The sequence below is a fragment of the Thalassophryne amazonica genome, chromosome 12 (genome assembly GCF_902500255.1).
Source record: "Thalassophryne amazonica chromosome 12, fThaAma1.1, whole genome shotgun sequence".
Lineage (NCBI taxonomy): Eukaryota > Metazoa > Chordata > Actinopteri > Batrachoidiformes > Batrachoididae > Thalassophryne > Thalassophryne amazonica.
The window spans coordinates 76279230-76301130 of NC_047114.1; the positions used below are offsets into that span (position 1 = coordinate 76279230).

Sequence of the window (21901 nt, forward strand, 5' to 3'; positions counted from 1 at the left end):
CACACCTCTCACATGGTGACACTGTGTTTGTGCGTGTGCACATGAGCTTGCATAAAACCGTCGCTGCGGGATTGTACTGCATCCGTACATAGCTGTGCAACGGTCTAACCCTCCCAACAACAGCTGGAATTTTTCGAGGCTCGTTTTTTTTTTTTTTTTTTTTTTTGGCCTTCGTCAGCCAGTTTCAGCCTCATTCTCCCTCATTCAACTTTGTGTTGTGTGTGAACGGGCCATAAAATCCTCAGCGTTAATTCAGTCCGCCTAGTGAGTTTGTGTAATTCACACTTTAAGTTAAACATTCACTATTCTTCAAATATTGACTGATTGTTCTGTTTCTATTTGCAGTGTGCTTCCTGCCATATGAAAAAGTCATTTCAATAGCACATAAAAGAGAGTGGAAGCCAAGCCAAGTGTTGCTATAGGACATGTATTGTTGTGTCCACTATGTATTGCAGAATGTCTTCAGTGGACACGGTCAGTCCCTTCACCCACAAGTTAAATTACCCTCAGAGTTGAATAAGTACTTAGATGATCAACTCTCAGAAACAATCAGAAACAAGTCCAACATTATGCAAGCTTTAACAAAGTGTTAACATTTAAATAATAATAATAAAAAAATGATAAAACCCTGAACTTTTGTTTCACAGTCTAATACTCCACTTTATGCTGTGCAGTGTGTTGCTTTAAACTGGAGGCTGTATCTGCTTGACATGTCTTCTTTTTGTATTGGTGTGTCACACAGATCAACAATATACCACATCCGGACTTGCGTTGTTACAAATGTCTAAAAGGAGGGTTTTCAGCCTAAATTTAGTCAAATCAGTGTGCAGGAACAGGAAATGACTGCACTTCCAGAGCGTTTTTCCATCCAATGCAAATGCACAAAGTGCTTTACAGTGCTGCCTCACATTCACACTCGCGCATTGATGTCAGTATGCTGTTATGCAAGGCGCTCAACTACACACTGGTAGCAGTTCTTTGTCTGTCAGACAAGGAATCAAAAGAGGATCTTCTGGTCTCAAGCCCAAGTTATGCCGAATAAAATAGACTCTTAAATAAGTCAAATAAAATACGATTATAGTATAAATGACTAGAGTTGAACAATTTGATTTCATGCTGTGGTAGGAGCTGATTTAACACAATGAGTTTTTTTGACTCCATTTAAAGAGGGACTAAATGCAGTCCTGACAAAGTCTGTCTCTGCAACATTTACTGTGAAGCTGGTTTGTGATGCAGACGGATTTTGTTCATCCATGTAACACTGTTTCTTGTCAAAAGATTTGGATTTTCATTTTTCACATCTGTCAGTATATCATGTCCATAAAGTCCACATCACACTGTTATGATATTGTAACACATACTGAAGGGATTGTTACGTATAATGTAGAGCAGGTAGTGGTGGGATAAGGAGTTGGGTTACCAGTATGTCAGCCTGGGTTCAATTCCTGGTCACGTTGCCTGCCTGTGGCCGTGGGTGAGACACTTCCTCTGCATTGTTCCACTCCGCTCAGCTGTAAATGGGTGCCTGTCTTGGCTGTGGTAGTTACCTGTGATGGACAGACATCCTGTCCAGGGGGCGTTGTAGACTCTCATCCACTTCACATGTGGTAATCTTGTGTCCTTCTATGGAACATCTTTTTTCCTCTTCAGTTGTTAACTCCGTCTTTCCCTGTGGCCGTTGGTAATCATTTACTAATCATTTACTATTGTTTGAGAACATGCGTGTCATCAGGATGTAGGAAGAATCATGGCCACTCAAATCAAACAATGTATAATAATTACTGAGGTTAGTAAGACCCTTCGGCTGCTCCCTTGTTTGCACTCGGGGTCGCCACAGCAAATCCAAGGTGGATCTGCATGTTGAATTGGCACAAGTTTTACACTGGATGCCCTTCCTGATACAACTCCACATTGCCTGGAGAAATGTGGCAGGGGTGAGGTTTGACCCAGCAACCTTCCACACAGAAACCAAGTACAGTAGTGTTCAGAATAATAGTAGTGCTATGTGACTAAAAAGATTAATCCAGGTTTTGAGTATGTTTCTTATTGTTACATGGGAAACAAGGTACCAGTAGATTCAGTAGATTCTCACAAATCCGACAAGACCAAGCATTCATGATATGCACACTCTTAAGGCTATGAAATTGGGCTATTAGTAAAAAAAACAAGTAGGAAAGGGGGTGTTCACAATAATAGTAGTGTGGCATTCAGTCAGTGAGTTTGTCAATTTTGTGGAACAAACAGGTGTGAATCAGGTGTCCCCTATTTAAGGATGAAGCCAGCACCTGTTGAACATGCTTTTCTCTTTGAAAGCTTGAGGAAAATGGGATGTTCAAGACGTTCAGAAGAACAGCATAGTTTAATTAAAAAGTTGATTGGAGAGGGGAAAACTTATACGCAGGTACAAAAAAATTATAGGCTGTTCATCTACAATGATCTCCAATGCTTTAAAATGGACAAAAAAAAAAAAAAACAGAGATGTGTGGAAGAAAAGGGAAAACAACCATCAAAATGGATAGAAGAATAACCAGAATGGCAAAGGCTCACCCACTGATCAGCTCCAGGATGATCAAAGACAGTCTGGAGTTACCTGTAAGTGCTGTGACAGTTAGAAGACGCCTGTGTGAAGCTAATTTATTTGCAAGAATCCCCCGCAAAGTCCCTCTGTTAAATAAAAGACATGTGCAGAAGAGGTTACAATTGTCAGAATACTTGAAGAGGTCATGTTGCCTTATGCTGAAGAGGACATGCCCTTGAAATGGGTGTTTCAACAAGACAATGACCCCAAGCACACTAGTAAACGGCCAAAATCTTGGTTCCAAACCAACAAAATTAATGCCTTGCAGATGTGAAGAAATCATGAAAAACTGTGGTTATACAACTAAATACTAGTTTAGTGATTCACAGGATTGCTAAATATGCAGTTTGAACATAATAGTTTTGAGTTTGTAGCGTCAACAGCAGATGCTACTATTATTGTGAACACCCCCTTTTCTACTTTTTTTTACTAATAGCCCAATTTCATAGCCTTAAGAGTGTGCATATCATGAATGCTTGGTCTTGTTGGATTTGTGAGAATCTACTGAATCTACTGGTACCTTGTTTCCCATGTAACAATAAGAAATATACTCAAAACCAGGATTAATCTTTTTAGTCACATTGCACTACTATTATTCTGAACACTACTGTACACTACCCACTTGGCCACCACCAAAATAATTACTGAGGTTATATGCCCTTATTGTCATGGGTCATGTTTCTGGTGTTTGATTCTGATCTCTGATGTATTCTGTTTCGAGTGTTATCTCCTGCATGTTATAATCTAGAAGTGCTCTGTTGATCTCTAGGAATATTCTCCTGTCTTTTATGTAGATATTCCTTGCTATCTCTAGATATTCTCCTCAGTGTTAATTATTTCTTGTGCTTTTACTCTGACATCTCCTCCTTGTGTTCTCTGTGTAGCTTTACTTCATGTTTACGTGCCTCTGATTTCAACTGTTTATACTTTCACTGTGTGTTACCTCCTCACCAGTTTTTCTGGCTTCATGCCTGCTTTCACATGCTGTTTCTCAGGGTTTTGTTATGACCCAAGCTGCCATTCAGTGCTTCCTGAGCCTTGCTTGCTGATTCCAGATTTGGTCACCTGGTATGACAGATTTCTGTGTACTGAACCACTGATTGTGTTTTTGGATAAATGCCCCGTGACACATAACATGACTTGATTCACACACTAGCACAACCTGTGTCATGATGATCCCCCCAGCTGCGTTCCCAGCTGGATGGCATTATTTGTTCCACCGCCTGCCGCGTGCTCTGCGCTGGACACTGTGCATATAAAATAATTATTTTGTGGCAGATTAATCATTTTTTCTGCAAATTGGGTGCTGAAAACGGCTCTAAACGCTTCCTTAATCACAGAGGAGCCTTCAGCTGCAGTCCTTCACGCGTGCACGCATGCGCCTAAAAGGCTGCAGAAAGCATTTGGAGCCGTCTGAAAAGGTAATTATTTGTCTTGTTTACATTGTCATGGCTTGATAAAAGTTTTGTGTGTTCTTTCCTTCTTGTGTGCAGCAGTTAAAGTACGTTTATAACAGATTAAACTTCTCGTTATAATCGTTCAGGCGACCTGCGCTCTGATACAATCTGCTGACGTCACCACTCGCTTTGTTCACGTCTTCTTTACTCCACTTGATGAGCTGCATGTCGTGTTGGCGATTAGATCGCGCCACATAGCACAACATTTATGGGTGAAAGATTTTTTGAACATTTCAAAATTCTGTTCGCAATAGCACGCACTGTCTGCACCAGTTAAAGACCAGTTTACTCTCCAGCACGACACAGGTCATGCTAGTGCGTGAATCAAGTCATGCTACGTTTCACCGGGCCTTAACTCTTCTGCTGCTTCCTTTAAAGACACTGTTGTCTTTTAGACTGATTTCTTGTGTTCCCATCCTCTGCCTGACTAGTCTTCTCATCTGCCACTTCAAGGACTCATGGTGTAGAGATTGTTGCTATTGAGTGATCTCGCAAAGCTTGTTGGAATTGTTTGCCATAAACCAGCTTTCTACCTATCATGATTGTGGTTCTCTGCTTTGGGGTCTCCCGTTGTGCCCTTACACTTATGCAGGGATTATGGCGCTGTAAGATAGGGAACAGCAAAGGTCTAATTTGTCACATCTTCAGTGTCGGACAATTTAAAAAACATTGTTTCTGTCTACAAGAGCAAATTTGGTAGTCAGCTTGTTTTCCATTTGTCACAAAGGAATCAAACGATGCCACTGAAAGACGTAGACCGCACTTGAACAGATGTGCCTTCATCACACATGATGCACTTAGTGTATCTCTTTGTAAGATTAAATTCTCCTTTCCAATTTTCTATAAGAGGCAAAACCCTGATGTTCGCCACTGTTGTCTTAAAGCTGAACCTTTGTTGCATTTTTCTCCCCTTTAGCCGCCAAAGCAGCAGAAAGTGAAGAGGTTTCAACAGTCTCTGGTAAAGTGGATGCTGCTAAAGGAGAGAAGAAGCCCAAGGAAAGCAAGAAAGAGGGCAAGGGTACCAAAGAAGGAAAAAGTGAAGAAAATGACACATCACCAAAGAAAAAGGGTGAAAAGGGAGCATCTAAGAAAGAAGACAGTGAAGGAAAAGGAAAGAAATCTGGAGAAAAAGGAGATAAAGGCGGAAAAGGAGGAGCAAAGAAAGCATCAGGGCAAAAATAAACTCTGCCTTAGACTGAAAAAGACCTTTTTTTGTTCTCATTGCAACCATTTTGGATACTTTTTCAAACCCACTGTTTATATCATTTAATAAAAGAATGTAAAAACAATCAAGAAAATGTACTTTTAATGTTTTGTTTGCTTTACAATCATCAAATCACCCCAAACACATTACACAGCTATACAGCACAATTACAGCTTTATTTTCTTCTTCACAATTCACTGACCGAGGACCAGACAACATCTTCTGAATGAATTACAACTTTACATTGACATCTACGACTTGATTACATCACAAAGGTGTGTTTGAGGAAACATGGCGCACATATCTACAGATTAACAAGGAGTCCACGGAGTACTTTTCAGCACAAGATAAATAATGAAAACAATTACACACATTAAATAATTCCATGAGAGGCATTCAAAAACCATGAAATTCAACAATAACTCAATGACTATTGGCCTTATTATACACTTGACTCCGGAAAACAATCATTTTATGATACAATAAACACAAAATATTGTACTAGGGTATTAAAGTGCTCAAATATAATTTTACAAGTCTTTTATACCTTCTGCCCTTCTCTGGCTATGGCATCTTCCATCCATTTAACTGGAGATTTAAAGATACTCATTGTGAACTCATTGTGATATTGTGAACCTTTTAGAGCTCGGCAGCATCAAATATTTGACTTTTAATACGATGTACACAGCTCCTTCTGCACATGGGATAGCACAGAGTGTGCGGTTTTCCATATATTTATGAGAAATGTGATAAATGTCAGCTAAAAGTGGCCATTAAATTATGACAAATGACTGTTTTGACAAAGATTTCTCTCAGTGACTTTTCCTTTTTCCATCACTGTGGGCTTTAGGTACTGTATTTATAATCCACTGCCCACTAGTTGGAATCATCATCAATCCAGGTCCCCGTGGAAATGTTCAGGTCGGGCCCAACTTCATTTCCTTAAGGCTGAAAATGCACATCCCAAAAATTCCACTGCTAATTAGTCAAAATATACATGTATAGTATGTTCAAATATGCTTGCAAGGCTTGCAAAATTAATTGTGGTCAGTCAGTTAATTATAATATTGGAATGTTTGATCAAAAAAGCAATCTGTCAGAAAATAACTCACTCTTCTGGTCAGAACAAAGTGATGCAGACTAGGAGATGGTACTTATTAAAAGTTAAAGCACTTATCTGAAAGGATCCAACAAAAGGTGCAGAAAATTTGGAAATAAATTTTTTATAAGCAGTCAACTGTTAACACCACAGGAAGAGATCAAAACAAAAAAATATTTATACAGTATATTCTTCTTCTCTAATTGTAGGCATTATAATATATTTGACATATTCACACAGTTCATCCAGAAAGTATTCACAGTGCTTCACTTTTTCCACATTTTGTAATATTGCAACCTTATTGCAAAATGGAGTAAATTATTTTTTTTTCCCCTCAAAATTCTATTCACAACACCCCATAATGACAGCATGAAAAAAGTTCTCTTGAAATTTTTATGAATTTATTAAATAAGAAATCACATGTACATAAGCATTCACACCCTTTGCTCAATACTTTGTTGATGTACCTTTGGCAGCACTTTTGGGCAAAACTGTAGGGCCTTATATGTAGACAGGTGTGTGCTTTTCCAAATCATGTCCAATCAACTGAATTTACCCCAGGTGGACTCCAATTAAGCTGTAGAAACATCTCAAGGATGCTCAGCAGAAACAGGATGCACCTAAGCTCAATTTTGACCTTCACAGCAAAGGCTGTGAATACTTATGTACTTAGTTTGTTTTTTAATTTTAATAAATTTGCAAAAACACTTTTTTCACATTGTCATTATGGGGTATTGTGTGTAAAATTTTGAGGAAAAAAAATGAATTTCATTAATTTTGAAATGAGGCTGCAACATAAAAAAAGCAGAAAAGTGAAGCACTGCGAATACTTTCTGGATGCGCTGTAGGTTAATGTAATTAGCTAGGTAGTTAGTTTGATACACACATTGTATTGTGGTTACAGATTCTTGGTAATGTTAGCTAATTTCTAACTTTTGTCTTATAGTTTAACTAAAGCTAAAGCTAATGTCTTACCTAACATTAGCTAACTAATGTTTAGTATGTACTGTCAGCATGAGCTGATAAGTACAACATTAGCTAACTAATTTTATAATGCCATCATTAGCTAACTATTGTTAAGTATGTATTGTCAACATTAGCTTACTGTTAAGTAATTCATGTCAATGTTACATACAGAATGTCAAGATTTGCTGACTAATGCTAAATACATAATGTCAGCATTAACTAAAATTTGACAATTACTCTCAGTTTGGGTCACATATGAACATTAATCAATTCTTAAACTGTTAACATAAATGTTTTCTGTCCATTGTAACTTAGTATGTGTTTTCCCTCACTTTTTTTAAGTCAAAACATTTCTGTGTGGCTACATGTCTTTCTCCATGACTTTGAGGTGTTCTGTGATATTAGAAGGCCTTTTTATTATTTATCATTAATTCTCTTTGGTCACTGTAAATAAGTCTGTGGATAAAAATTGATTTAAATGCTACAGCATAATCTTTTCTTTGACAGCATGCCTTCTCACTTTCTTGTAATATATAATATTCCTTGTCCTGAATAGCATGAAGTTTAAAAGCGAAAGTTACAAGTTATAAGATTTTAAATATTTTGAGGAATGCTTCATTAAATCCTACTTTAAATTGTTTTCATTACCTGTAAATATATTCATCAGTTTTGTTTGGATTATATACACACACACACACACACACACACACGCACACACACACACACACACACACACACACACACACACACACACACACACACACACACACACACACACACACACACACACACACACACACAAAAACCAAGATAGCAAACATTCAATAAACAAACACATAAAAAGCAAGTCACTTCAAATATAGCTTTAGAACATCCATGTACATTAACATGATTATTTTCACAAAAAGTATTCATAAGCATTATTTAAAAAAAATGCTTTTCTGGTCTTTGTAAACATTACGACTTGTATGTACAAAAGCAGCATTTCACTGGAGCATCTGTGACAATTACTGTCACTCACTTCTAGTTTTCCATCAAATACACCACATCGTTCCAGGGGAAATTCAGATTTCACTGAATTCCGCCTTTAATCAACATTCCTCCGGATAATGCAATCCTGATGTTTCTGAGTCGAGTTTGTTCCCTTGAGAAATTTGTGTATCTGATGCTGTTTTTTGAAATATGTATTTTTTTTCTCTCTCTCTCTCTTTCACCTCAGGGAAAGAGAGAGAGAGATTCTTCTTATTGTGTTTCACAACATTTTGGAGACGGAAGCTAAACAGGTAAATTGTATGTCCTAGAAAATTATGCTAATACTGTTGACGATGACACAGCAACGTGGGGGCTTGTAAATGTTAATAATTTATAAAACAAGTGTGCAACAACAGATGATTTAACTACCTGAGTAACTTTTACAGTTTAGTACATTAAAGTGAATGCACAATAGCTGAGATACTGGGACCTGATATGTGCAGCACCATGGTGGTCTTGGAAATGGTTGTAAAACAAAATGTTAATAATTACATGTGGAGATTACATAATTAAAGACAAAACATATTAAATATAAACTAACGTTACACATAATTTATTTATTATTTTTACAAATAAATAAATAATTATAAAAATTCACCAATATTACATACATTACAAATTCTATAGGCTGAATTCATGTATTACTGACAAGAGGGAGAGATCTATGGGAAACGAAGAATGCAAAGAATAAAGAAATTATGTAGAAAAAAAAACGACCAACAGCACATTTACCACAAAGGGATTCCTGTGGTAATTTCCTTTTTTAAATTCAACTTCTCCTTTAACACCGCAAATTCTAAAGTACTAACTGTCCGTTTATACACAATAAATTTTTAAATTCACATTATTGTTCTTATTACATTACTATCTGGTCTGATTCAACCACTTTTTGGGATGACAAATACCAGTTTAAGAGTCCATATCTATAAGGGAGGCTTTATTGCAGCCGTTATAAAGAGCTTGTTTTTCATCATTTCTGCTCCTTCATGCCACTCTGGAAAAAGCAATGCTACATTCACAACCCTCAGACATTCGGAAAGATCTGACAAAAATCCCTATTTCTTAAAAAAGTGCTTTCATGAGATTACCTCGGAGACCTATGCCACAATACACTAAAAAAACTGGATTGGATTTCCATCTAATAAATATATGTAGTAGTGGACACAATTGAATTGAGTTAATTCAATGAGTCATTTTTTTGAGTGTAGAGCTAGGCTAACATTATCTAAATGAAATCGTCAAAGACGTTTTTTCGGATGTGTGGTGCTTAAGTAATTGTACATAGAATGTGATTATTACATATAGCAGTAATGTTTTCTTAAAAATGTATTTACGGATGCATTTTCAACATTAGTAACATTAGCTCAACAGTGGCAAAGGGGGCCACCGTGACTATGACGTTAACTTTGGTACATCAGGTTGTTCGCGAGTTTGCAAGTGTTTTCAGCCCGACATAGCGTTCACTGCATTTTTCCCTGAGCTACAGGCTGTAATCTCCAAGGTTCTGAGGGTTCTGAACACCGCACAAGTGGGATGCATCACGGCTTCTGTTTTAGTTTCTACTTTTATTTAGAAATCACTTGTAAAATTCTCATTAGATAGTTGTTTTTTATCTATCTATCTATCTATCTATCTATCTATCTATCTATCTATCTATCTATCTATCTATCTATCTATATATATATATATATATATATATATATATATATATATATATATAGAATTAAATGTTTTATAACCATTCCAAAGACCTGGTGCCCCATCGATAAAAACATGCTCTTCAAAAAAAAAATAAAAATTGCCCAGATTTAGTCATCTCATATCCACTTAATTCAAATGTATTCTTTGCTAATCTGAGGATTTGTTCAAACAAGTGCACACTAAGGAGCCGTCTGTTATTTCCAAGGTGATTAAGACAGTTCCTGCAAACTTTCTGGTTTTTGACTATTTACAAAATTGAGACTAAAGCAATTTCTAAAAGTAAACAGGAAAAAAACTGACATCAGAAACAATCATGGCAGTGGAAATGAAGAAATGTGTGACGTTCTTCTGGATTTCATCTTTTGCACACATTCACTGTGGCAGGTGGTCGAGCACGTTAGTCACAACACTGACACACAGATGCAAAGCTCACTTCACAAACATGATGCATCTTTTATGCTGGACACTCAGTCAGTAATATCCTGGTTTTATTCACAGAAAATGAAAACTGGCAGTGTTGGTGCACAAAGTACTCCTCTTCACACCATCCTGAGAATACTGACTTTTATGGGGGGGGGTTTTCCCTCACCCTTTCATCCTTATGCAGGGTCCTTTAGGTCACATGACTGTCTCTCTCTCCTCCTCCACCACAGGTGAGGGTTTCTCCTCCTCGCAGGACCGTGTATGAGCAGAATTCTGTTCCTTGGGAATGTGGAGCTCCTGGCCTGTTGAAGGTATCGAGTTCTCGGAAACGGAGCCGTTCTTCACATACCCGGGAAGGCTCCGGTGTCCATTCACAGGCGCCGGGCCGGGCCGGGCATTGAGGTGGAGGGCCAGTGGTCCTCTGGCAGTGACATTGGTAACACTAGTGTGTGATACCATCGGCCCGTAACTGTAAGTGTTGCTCCCGCTACGGGTTTTCCTCTTGAAGTCCAGGGCCAGTGTCCTCCTGTTCCACGATTTCTTGATCTCAGCTTGAACCTTGCAGGAAACGATAGTCAGCTAACATAAAGCTTGAAAATTACCAGTTACATTTCTTTAAAACAGAAGTTTAATGTGTTCTTACCTCTCCATTGCAAAAACAATATATAATTGCAACAAGGAATCCCTGAAAGGAGAGTAGAGAAGGACTTTAGCTTCTTGCTTAACGGTTGACGTTATAAAATAGGTCCAAGATATAGTCAGTGAAATGTTCATGCATCCGTTCTCTGACTCATCGGAACAAAACTGGTGTTAAAAGTGTTGCTTTGTATTGGACCTTATATTTAGATATTTAGAATTATGTATGGCCTATGAAAATGGAGGAACTGTGTATTAAAATGGCTATAATTACTTCATGGTTGATGTTATATTTTTGTTAAACCCCTTAAAATAAGTCAAAGGTCTACATTACGAGCACATCTTGTTTCATTAGCGGTTTGCAAAGGCAAAACAACAAAATTGTATCACTGTCCAAATACTTATGGACCTGGCCAGCACAACTCTTCGGAGAATTGTTGCAAATGAACAATACTGTATCATACAGTGTCATTTTATGTTGTCCCTCAACCAGACATCCACAGACCACACCGTGATGATGACCTCATAATGTTCCCTCAAATTAGGACTCAAAATAATCCATCTTTTCATGTTGCAGCAAAACAAGGCCACAAACAACCATTAACACTACCTCTTGAATACCTTCCTGTGGTCTTTCAAATACATAAGCTACCATTTGTCCATATATGTTGTGGTTTCAATGAGCTGACATTAATTTCTCTTCTTTATTCAAAAACCCATTTCTCACGCTTCATTTTTGCAATGTTTTGCCTGGCTACCATGGCAACCCAGTTTATAACCTATACGACAATAGACACCAATTATGTGCTGTAAAGAAAGAACTCTTTATCAGCTAGGAAATGGCATAGATCAGAAACTGATTCCAGAAAGGGCCAAGAGGGTAAAGGTTTTCTTTGCAACCAGCCACTCTACCAGGTCATTTCAATGATTCCATCTGCTCAAAGTGATGTTAAACACTGAAATCACCTGGAGTGGCTGGTTGTAAAGAAAGCCTGCACCCTCTTGGCCCTTTCTGGAATCAGTTTGAGGCCTCTGGCATACCACGCCTTTACAGTGCATCTGGAAAGTATTCACAGTGCTTCACTTTTTCCACATTTTGTTATGTTACAGCCTTATTCCATAATGGAGTAAATTAGTTTTTTCTTTCAAAATTCTACTCACAATACCCCATAATGACAACATAATGTTTTTTTTCAAATTTATTTAAAATAAAAAACTAAGAATTCACTACAACAGACTGACATCCTGTCCAGAGTGTACCCCACCTCATGCCCTGTGACTGCTGCTCCAGGCCCCCATGACACTTAATTGGAGTAAACAGTTGAAGAGGAGTGAGTGAGTGAAAAAACTAAGAAATGACAGGTACATAGGTATTCACATCCTTTCCTCAATACTTTGTTGATGCACCTTTGGCAGCAATGACAGCCTCAAATCTTCTTGAATATGATGCCACAAGCTTGGCGCACCTATCTTTGGGCAGTTTTGCCCGTTCCTCTTTGCAGGACCTCTCAAGTCGGTGCACAGCCATTTTCAGATCTCTCCAGAGATGGTCAATCAGATTCAGGTCTGGTCTCTGGCTGGACCACTCAAGGACATTCACAGAGTTGTCCTGAAGCCACTCCTTTGATATATTGGCTGTGTGTTTAGGGTCATTGTCCTGCTGAAAGATGAACTGTCGCCCCCGTCTGAGGTCAAGAGCGCTCTGGAGCAGGTTTTCATCCAGGATGTCTCTGTATTTTGCTGCATTCATTTTTATCCCTCAATCCTGACTAGTCTCCCAGTTCCTGCCACTGAAAAACATCCCCACAGCATGATGCTGCCACCACCATGCTTCACTGTAGGGATGGTGCCTGGTTTCCTCCAAACACAACACTTGGCATTCACGCCAAAAAGTTCAATCTTTGTCAGACCAGAGAATTTTGTTTCTCCTGGTCTGAGAGTCCTACAGGTGCCTTTTGACAAACACCAGGCATGCTGCCATGTGCCTTTCACTAAGGAGTGGCTTCGGTCTATCCACTCTACCATACAGGCCTGATTGGTGGATTGCTGCAGATGGTTGTCCTTCTGGAAGATTCTCCTCTCTCCACAAAGGAATGCTGGAGCTCTGACAAAGTCACCATTGGGTTCTTGGTCACTTCCTTGACTAAGGCCATTCTCTCCGATCACTCAGTTTAGACGGGCGGCCAGCTCTAGGAAGAGTCCTGGTGGATCCGAACTTCCTTCTATTTCCAGATGATGGAGGACACTGTGCTCATTGGGACCTTCAAAGCAGCAGAAATGTTTCTGTACCCTTCCCCATATTTGTGCCTCGACACAAACGTGTCTCGGAGATCTACAGTCAATTCCTTTGACTTCATGCTTGGTTTGTGCTCTGACATGCACTGTGGAAAAAGTGAAGCGTTGGGATGCACTGTATCTCAAGATAAGTGATAATATAAGCCAAGATTTACATATGAGTAAATTATGAACAGGTAGGTAATCAATGATTTTTGATTTCTTTGGAGAATGACGTGTACAACCCCTAATCAGAAATAGTTCAGACAGTGTGGAAAATGCAAAAAACAAACAAAAAATATCACAATGAGCCTTACATTTACACTTACACTTATTTCTGTCTGTCTGTCTCTCTCACACTCACTCACACACACACACACACACACACACACACACACACACACACACACACACACACACACACACACACACACACACACACACACACACACACACACACAAAACCCAGTCTCAATTTTTTTAATGGAGAAAATGCACTTTAAAATGGGGATTTAAGGAAAATACATTAAAAATACATATATTTCCATAAATAAAATAATTTAATATTTTACACACCGATGCATGTTGGCCTCAACTAAAAAAAATTGGAGGTTTTGGAGAGACTAGGTTTTGCATCTGAACCCTTCATATATATACTGTAGCATTTTTACCTGGAAAGAGTTGAACAACATCTCATAGTGCATCTGGACTTGCCAGGGAAGTGCATTGACCTCTGTGTACGGCATGGCCATGAATATAATATAGTGAACACCAAACAATGGCATCAGCACCAACGTTGACTTCAGCAGTTTTCTGAAAAGTAACACAGTACTAATGCTTTAAAAGTTCAGACATGCACATCTCAAAAATTAATTACTCATTACTCAATTACTCAAATTAAATACGCAATTTTATTTATTCATCCTTTCATAATGCTGTGTTTACACATAGGCAAGATGCGTTACGAATGTCATATTTGCGTCATTCTTGGCACGTTCCTGACATTCTTATGCTGCGTTCACACCGGCGCAACGTGAACGACAGCAGCGACAGGTTGCCATGTAATCCCTATGGAACGACGCGTTTTGGCGTCAAGTCACGCAGCGCGATGCGATGGACGTGAATGAAGTGACGCAAGTGAAGCGATTTTGAGCGATTGGCGCGTTTGTGGTGCGATATTGCGTCGCATCACGTCGTGTTGCCCTCCTCCCCAAGTTGAAAAATCTGAACTTTTTCGTCTCGTCGCGCCGCGATGACCAATCAGGGACTGAATATGTAGTGACGTGGAGATGTGTGGAGTTTGACTGAAGATGTGAACATGTCCTGTATCTGGTAGCAGCCTGTGAGCAGGACTTATGTCTCTTTTGTCCTTTATTTCACAATTATGACAGAGTTTTTGGAGCAAGCAGCAGCCCCGCAGCAGCGGGAGCGGAGTTTTTTTCTTTCTATTTTACGTGCGCACATAAGCAAATCATCCATGGAGATTATTTTACTTATTAACTACACAGATGTATAATAAAACAAATGGTGACTAGTTTCTAAACACAATTATGACAGAGTTTTTGGGGGAAGAGCGAGCAACAGCCCCACAGCAGGCAGCAGAGTTTCTTTTTTTTTTTTAATTGTTTACATGTGCGCGCGTGAACAGGACAGGAGGTCCTCAAACTGGGTCCTGCAGAGGCGGAAGGACCGCTGAAAGCAGCCGTCATCCACACAGCTCCTGCAGCAAATAATGATACTCCCTGAATTGGGAATGTCTCATGACGTTTGTCAGCTTTCCACAACAACTCGCTCCGTGTGATCAAGGTCCGTCATGTTAACTTGACTGACAACCGGAGCCAGTGAGCGGAATGGAAGCTCCTCCTATTTGATGATGCACCGGGGCGAATTTTCACAGCAAAAGCAGAGCGACACACCGGGCGATGGTGGCGCATCCGTCGCCACGCGACCCCCGCGAATTTGTAGCGTCTGATCGCGCCCGATGTGAATGCAGCATTAATGTGACTTAACGCATCTGAATAGGTTTCTTAATAGTGCGTGTTGGTGCGTGATATTCATGATTTTCGTGGAGCATGTTTTTGGCTGTCAAAAAATCTTCCACGAATGTCACGCACCACCCTCATTCCGCCTCATGTCGTGGAGGTTGCAATTGAGCGTGTTGATCTGTCTTGATTAGTGATGATCCTTAATAGAGCATGACAGCGTACTTCTCTGACATCATGACTCTGCACCACATTCAGTTTCATTGCTGCAGTATGCTGAAGAACGACAGTGACGCCAAGGTGGCTAAAAGTTTCGTTCCAATGTTCCTCAGCGCACTCCTGCAGGTGCTCCACCTGCTGCATGTGCCTGATGTTTGGGAAAACACGTGAGACCAGAGCCGCGTGGAGCCACACATCTGGCTCTCTCAGTCTCCTCCTCCTTTCTGTACCACTCCATGGCACAGAGCCCAACTAAGCATGCAATCACAAAGTTCTTCTGCTGTGGCTTTTGAGGAGCAAACTGGAATGATCTGAATTGTTCAGCAGCTGATGGATGAATATGGGTGTGTGTGTGGAGACAATCTGCCTCATTCACAACATGACAGAACTTAACGATGCGCTGTTACGCGCAACAGGACGCAACAACGCAGAAACTTATTCCTGACCGTGCGTAATGGTTCCTGATAATTCTCCAGCAACACGTGCCATTAATCGTAACGTGTGGTAACAGGTTTCAGCAGTTCCTGAGGACACCTGATGTCTCTGCCTTAAATCATCACATTCGTGATCAGCGGCCAAGGATGTATACTTCGTGGCATTCGTGACTTGTCGTTATGTGTAAACGCACCTTAAATTTTCTGTCACTTATCCTTGACCTAAATCTTCTAACTCTTCCTGGAGGAATCCCAAAGTGTTCCCAAGCAAGCAGGAATATATAATCCATCTATTTTGTCCTGTCTCTTCCCTTCATCTTCTTCTTCTTTGTCTTTTGGCTGTTCCCGTTAGGGGTCGCCACAGCAGATCTGTCGTTTCCATCTCACCTTGTCCTCTGTATCTTCCTCTGTCACGCCAACCACCTGCATGTCCTCCCTCAGCACATCCATAAACCTCCTCTTTGGCCTCCTCCTTCTCCTCCTGCCTGGTGGCTCCATCCTCAGCATCCTTCTCCCTATAGACCCTGGGTCCCTCCTCTGCACATGTCTAAACCATCTCAATCTCGCCTCTCTGACTTTGTCTCCAAACCATCCCACCTGAGCTGTCCCTATGATATGTTCATTCCTAATATTGTCCATTCTCGTCTCTCCCAAAGAGAATCTCAACATCTTCAGCTCTGTCACCTCCAGCTCCATCTCCTGTCTTTTTGTTAGTGCCATCGTCTCTAAGCTGTACAACGTAGCTTGTCTCAGTACTGCCTTGTAAACTTTCCCCTTCATTCTTGCTGATATTCTTCGGTCACAAACCACTCCTGCCACCTTTTTCCACCCACTCCACCCTGCCTGCACTCTCTTCTTCACCTCGCTACCACACTCTCCATTACTTTGAACAGTTGGCCCCAAATATTTAAACTCATCTACTTTCACCACTTCTACTCCTTGTAACTGCACTATTCCACTGGGCTCCCTCCCATTCACACACATGTACTCAGTCTTGCTTCTACTGACTTTCATTCCCCTTCTCTCCAAAGCATATCTCCACCTCTCCAGACTAGACTCAACTTGCTCTCTACTCTCACTACAGATCACAATGTCATCTGCAAACATCATAGTCCATGGGGACTCCTGTCTGATCTCATCTGTCAACCTGTCCATCACCACTGCAAACAAGAAAGGACTCAGAGCTGATCCTTGGTGTAATCCCACCTCCACCTTGAATGAGTCTGTCATTCCGACTGCACATCTCACCGCTGTCACACTATTCTTGTACATGTCCTGCACTACCCTAACATACTTCTCTGCCACTCCAGACTTCCTCATACAATACCACAACTCTTCTCTTGGCACCCTATCATAAGCTTTTTCTAAGTCCACAAACACACAATGGGCCTCATGTATCAACGTGCGTACGGGGATATTTGAGCGTATATGGGGTGAACGCAAAACGGCTGTGCCACTTGCCATTTATCAATGTGGTTGTTGGCGTACGCTGCGCTGAAAATATACACCAGGTCGAGAGGTGGCGTAAATTATACACCAAAATGAACCAGCGCTGGAATCCACATAAAAATGAAACTGATCAACATGATAAATAGTGCCATTATACAAATCAATGCATATGTTACATAAATAACACTATCCTGAATATACTACATAATAATCAGTACAAATCCCGCTTTTGCGGGATTGTTGATCTCGAGCACAATCCGTGGCCACAGCACTGACCGCAAAGAAAGCGCTGGGCGCCTTTTTCTCCAGAGCCTGGAGCCAGAGCAGCGCTGAGCTTAACTTTATGTGGTGTGATCGTTTTAGACAATGAAATTGATAATAACAACTGTAGTGTTGTCATTCCCTTCGCCCGTGCTGCAATCAGGTTGTATCATCTCCATTCGTTTGTCACAATAAAATAAATAAAGAAATACATTTTAAAAATAAAGAAATCTGAAAAAGTAGGCGTCTTATTAATTGAGCGAGCAAATATCCACATGTCAAGAATTATTGACATGTGAAAAGAGAATACAGTGGTCCCTCGCTATAACGCGGTTCACCTTTCGCAGCCTCGTCGTTTCGCGGAGTTTTTAGTCCAATTTTGCATGCTTTTTTTACAGTGTTCTGTGTGTCTGTTTATAAGAATCTTCTTGTCCAGAAGAAAAAAGAGCGCCAACAACTACTCATAACTGTGTTTGTCACTCGGAAACAGACACCTGCAGCCAGGTGTGAGTGGAAAAAGGCGCGGCGTCAGGACGCAGAGGCGCGATCTGTGAAATACTGGTCAGTCACAATTAATAATTTCTTATGTGTCCAACCTCGTACGTTGATCGTTAAAATTAAATTCGTTAGTCCTAAAAGCCATCATAATTATTTATAGGAAAACATTCTATTTTTATTTCTCAAACAAATGTTTGGGCCTGAAAACAGTTTGGTCTTATTTCTCTACTAAGGTTTGAACTTTGAGAGTGTTTACACACGAGAGAAAATGTTTTACAGGGTTTTTACAGCTTTAAAACGTCTATAATAATTGTAAAAAATAACGCTGATCACGTCGCGGTTTCGCGTATTATGGACTATTTTTAGAATGTAACTCCTGCGATAAACGAGGGACCACTATAACACTTTTTTGATTATACTACAAAACAATTGATGCGACGGCCACTTTTGACGCTCTATTGGCATGCGTCGTGATTGGTGCAGTTCTTTTTCTTTGCCGTCTTCCTGGCTTCCGTGTCGTAAAATGAGGGTGTGTCTGAAGCGGAGTCTGAATATTTATGGGCGTGTTTATTATAATTACGCTTGTTTTCACCCGCCGCATTTATCAAGGTCACATCAGGCGTACGCTGGAAATGGGCAGGTGCGCACTGCTTGATACATGTCACGGCAACTTTGGTGTACTTCAAATTTACACCGTAAATTTACGCCACAAGTGCGCAACGTTGATACATGAGGCCCATTGTAACTCTTTCTGGCCTTCTCTGTACTTCTCCAACAGTATTCTCAGAGCAAACATTGCATCTGTAGTGCTCTTTCTCGGCATGAAACCATATTGCTGCTCACAGATCTTCACCTGTTTTCTAAGCCTAGCTTCTACTACTCTTTCCCATAACTTCATGCTGTGGCTGATCAACTTTATGCCTCTGTAATTACTGCAGCTCTGCACATCACCCTTGTTCTTGAAAATAGGAACCAGCACACTTCGTCTCCACTCCTCAGGCATCCTCTCACTTTCCAAGATTTTATTAAACAATCTGGTTAGAAACTCTACTGCCATCTCTCCTAGACATTTCCATGCCTTCACTGGAATTCATCTGGACCAACTGCCTTTCCACTCTTCATCCTCTTCATAGCAGCCCTCACTTCCTCCTTACTAATCTCTTGTACTTCCTGATTTACTGTCACCACATCATCCAGCCTTTTCTCTCGCTCATTTTCTTTATTCATCATCTCTTCAAAATATTCCCTCCACCTTCTCAGCACACACTCCTCACTTGTCAGCACATTACCATGTGCATCTTTTACCACCCTAACCTGCTGCACATCCTTTCCAGCTCTGTCCCTTTGTCTGGCCAATCGGTACAAGTCCTTTTCTCCTTAGTTACTATTCAACTTCTTGTACAGCTCGCAATATGCCTTTTCCTTCACTTTTGCCACTTCTCTTTTCGCCTTACACCGCATCTCCTTGTACTCCTGTCTACTTTCTTCATCTCTCTGACTATCCCAAAACTTTTTCGCCAACCTCTTTCTCCTTATGCTTTCCTGGACCCCTTCATTCCACCACCAATTCTCCTTGTCTTCCTTCCACTGTCCAGGTGTCATACCCAGTATTGTCCTAGCTGTCTCCCTCACCACATCTGCAGTACTTTTCCAGTTGTCCAAAATTGCTTCCCTTCCAACCAGTGCTTCTCTCACCTGCTCGCTAAATTTCACACAATAGTCTTCCTCCTTCAGCTTCCACCATCTGATCCTTTGTTGAGCTCTCACTCTGTTCTTCTTCTTTACCTCTAAAGTCATCCTACAAACAACCATCCTATGCTGTCTAACGACACTCTCTTCTACCACCACCTTACAGTCTCTGATTTCTTTTAGCTTGCATCTCCTATAAAGAATGTAGTCCACCTGTGTGCACCTTCCTCCACTCTTATATGTTACCTTGTGCTCCTCCCTTTTCTTAAAGTAGGTATTCACCACAGACATTTCCATCCTTTTTGCAAAATCAACTACCACCTGTCCTTCCCCATTCCTATCCTTGATACCATATCTACCCATTACTTCCTCATCACCGCTTCCCTTCATCAACATGCCCACTGAAGTCCGCTCCTATCACCACTCTTTCATGCTTGGGCACACTCTCCACCACCTCATCTAACACACTCCAGAAATCTTCTTTCTCCTTCATCTCACAACCTACCTGTGGGGCATATGCACTGATGATATTCATCATCACCCCTTCAATTTCCAACTTCACACTCATCACCCTGTCAGACACTCGCTTAACCTCCAACACACTTTTAACATACTCTTCCTTTAAAATGATCCCAACACCATTTCTCTTCCTGTCCTCACCATGGTACAACAACTTGTATTCACCGCCGATGCTCCTGCTCTTACTTCCCTTCCACTTGGTCTCTTGCACACACAATATGTCTACCTTTCTCCACTCCATCATATCAACCAGCTCTCTCCCTTTACCAGTCATACTACCAACATTCAAAGTCCCCACTCTCATTTCCACCCTTCTAGCTTTCTTCTTCTCCCGCTGTTTGTGGAAATGTTTTCCTCCTCTTCTTTGTTGTCTTCACCCAGCAGTAGCCCAGTTTCCACCGGCACCCTGTTGGGCAACAGCACCGGTAGCGTACGTTGCTAACCCGGGCCGCGACCGATATGGTATGGAAATTCGATTCTTAGTCTGCATAGTTGGGTTGGCTTGTTTTACGTCGGATGCCCTTCCTGACGCAACCCTCCTCATTTATCCGGGCTTGGGACCGGCACTCAGAATGTACTGGCTGCACACCCCATGTGGCTGAGTTGTCGCTTCTCTTCATCCTCCCAGATATTTGAGCTTCTCACTCTGTCCCTGAGTAGAAGTCCAGATACCTTGTTCTTTTGGTCACCCAAAGTTCATGACCACAGGTGAGGTTAGGAACATAAATCAACTGGTAAATCCAGAGTCTTGCCTTCTGACCCAGCTCTTTCTCCACAACGGTCCAGTACAGTGTCTGCAGAATATCACACACAGCCCCGACCCATTGATAGATGTATCGGGGCTGCGTCCCTCCCTGGATCGCCACATTATCGTGGTGGTTTAGTTTGTGTGCTAAAGTGATCCTGGGAGCTGTGCTGTCTGGAACATTAACTCATGCTAGGGCCATCCTTTGCAACAAAGGGATCTTTAAGGAGTAAGAAGAGAAAGCATCTTAAAGAATAATATTAATCAGTACCTGTACTGCTGCCTTGTGTCACACCTTCCAGCATTTGTCTCTCGCAGTTTAGTTGCCAAAACTCGGATTATGTTCAGAAACAATATAAAATTAATCTGTTGAGAAAAATACAACAATATAATTGTCACTGCAAACATTACATCAAACATCTGTAAAGTCAGCTGCTGGAAAATTGGAATGACAGAAGTACGAAGCACACACTCACCACAACAGTCATCAGCATCGGCGCTTGAACGATCCATTTAAAGATGCCAGCACTTAAGTCCCAACACCTGTCACCAATATACAATAGCAAAACAAGTAAACTACAAACAGTACGGAAATCACTTCTACCCTCTCACTAAAGCATAGAATTTGCATATATATATATATATATATATATATATATATATATATATATATATATATATATATATATATATATATATGTATATATATACGAGGTCTGTCAATAAAGTATAGGT

The 21901-nt window shown here is 40.6% G+C and overlaps 2 protein-coding genes across 2 annotated transcripts in view; one reads left to right on the top strand and one right to left on the bottom strand.

The window, feature by feature from the left end:
* The window catches only part of tmie (transmembrane inner ear), a 41365-nt gene extending 36032 nt beyond the window's left edge, over positions 1 to 5333 (top strand). The window contains exon 4 of the mRNA XM_034183127.1: positions 4952 to 5333. Within this exon, the coding sequence (XP_034039018.1) occupies positions 4952 to 5217 (266 nt within the window). The 3' untranslated portion in view covers positions 5218 to 5333. The remainder of the gene's footprint in view (positions 1 to 4951) is intronic.
* A 5287-nt stretch (positions 5334 to 10620) lies between these two features.
* Positions 10621 to 21901, bottom strand: part of pth1r (parathyroid hormone 1 receptor) — a 95689-nt gene continuing 84408 nt past the window's right edge. Inside the window, exons 9-13 of the mRNA XM_034183649.1 lie at positions 21643 to 21709; positions 21438 to 21532; positions 14042 to 14183; positions 11104 to 11145; positions 10621 to 11018 (exon numbers count right to left, since the gene is read on the bottom strand). Coding sequence (XP_034039540.1) covers positions 10656 to 11018; positions 11104 to 11145; positions 14042 to 14183; positions 21438 to 21532; positions 21643 to 21709 — 709 coding nt within the window. The 3' untranslated portion in view covers positions 10621 to 10655. The remainder of the gene's footprint in view (positions 11019 to 11103; positions 11146 to 14041; positions 14184 to 21437; positions 21533 to 21642; positions 21710 to 21901) is intronic.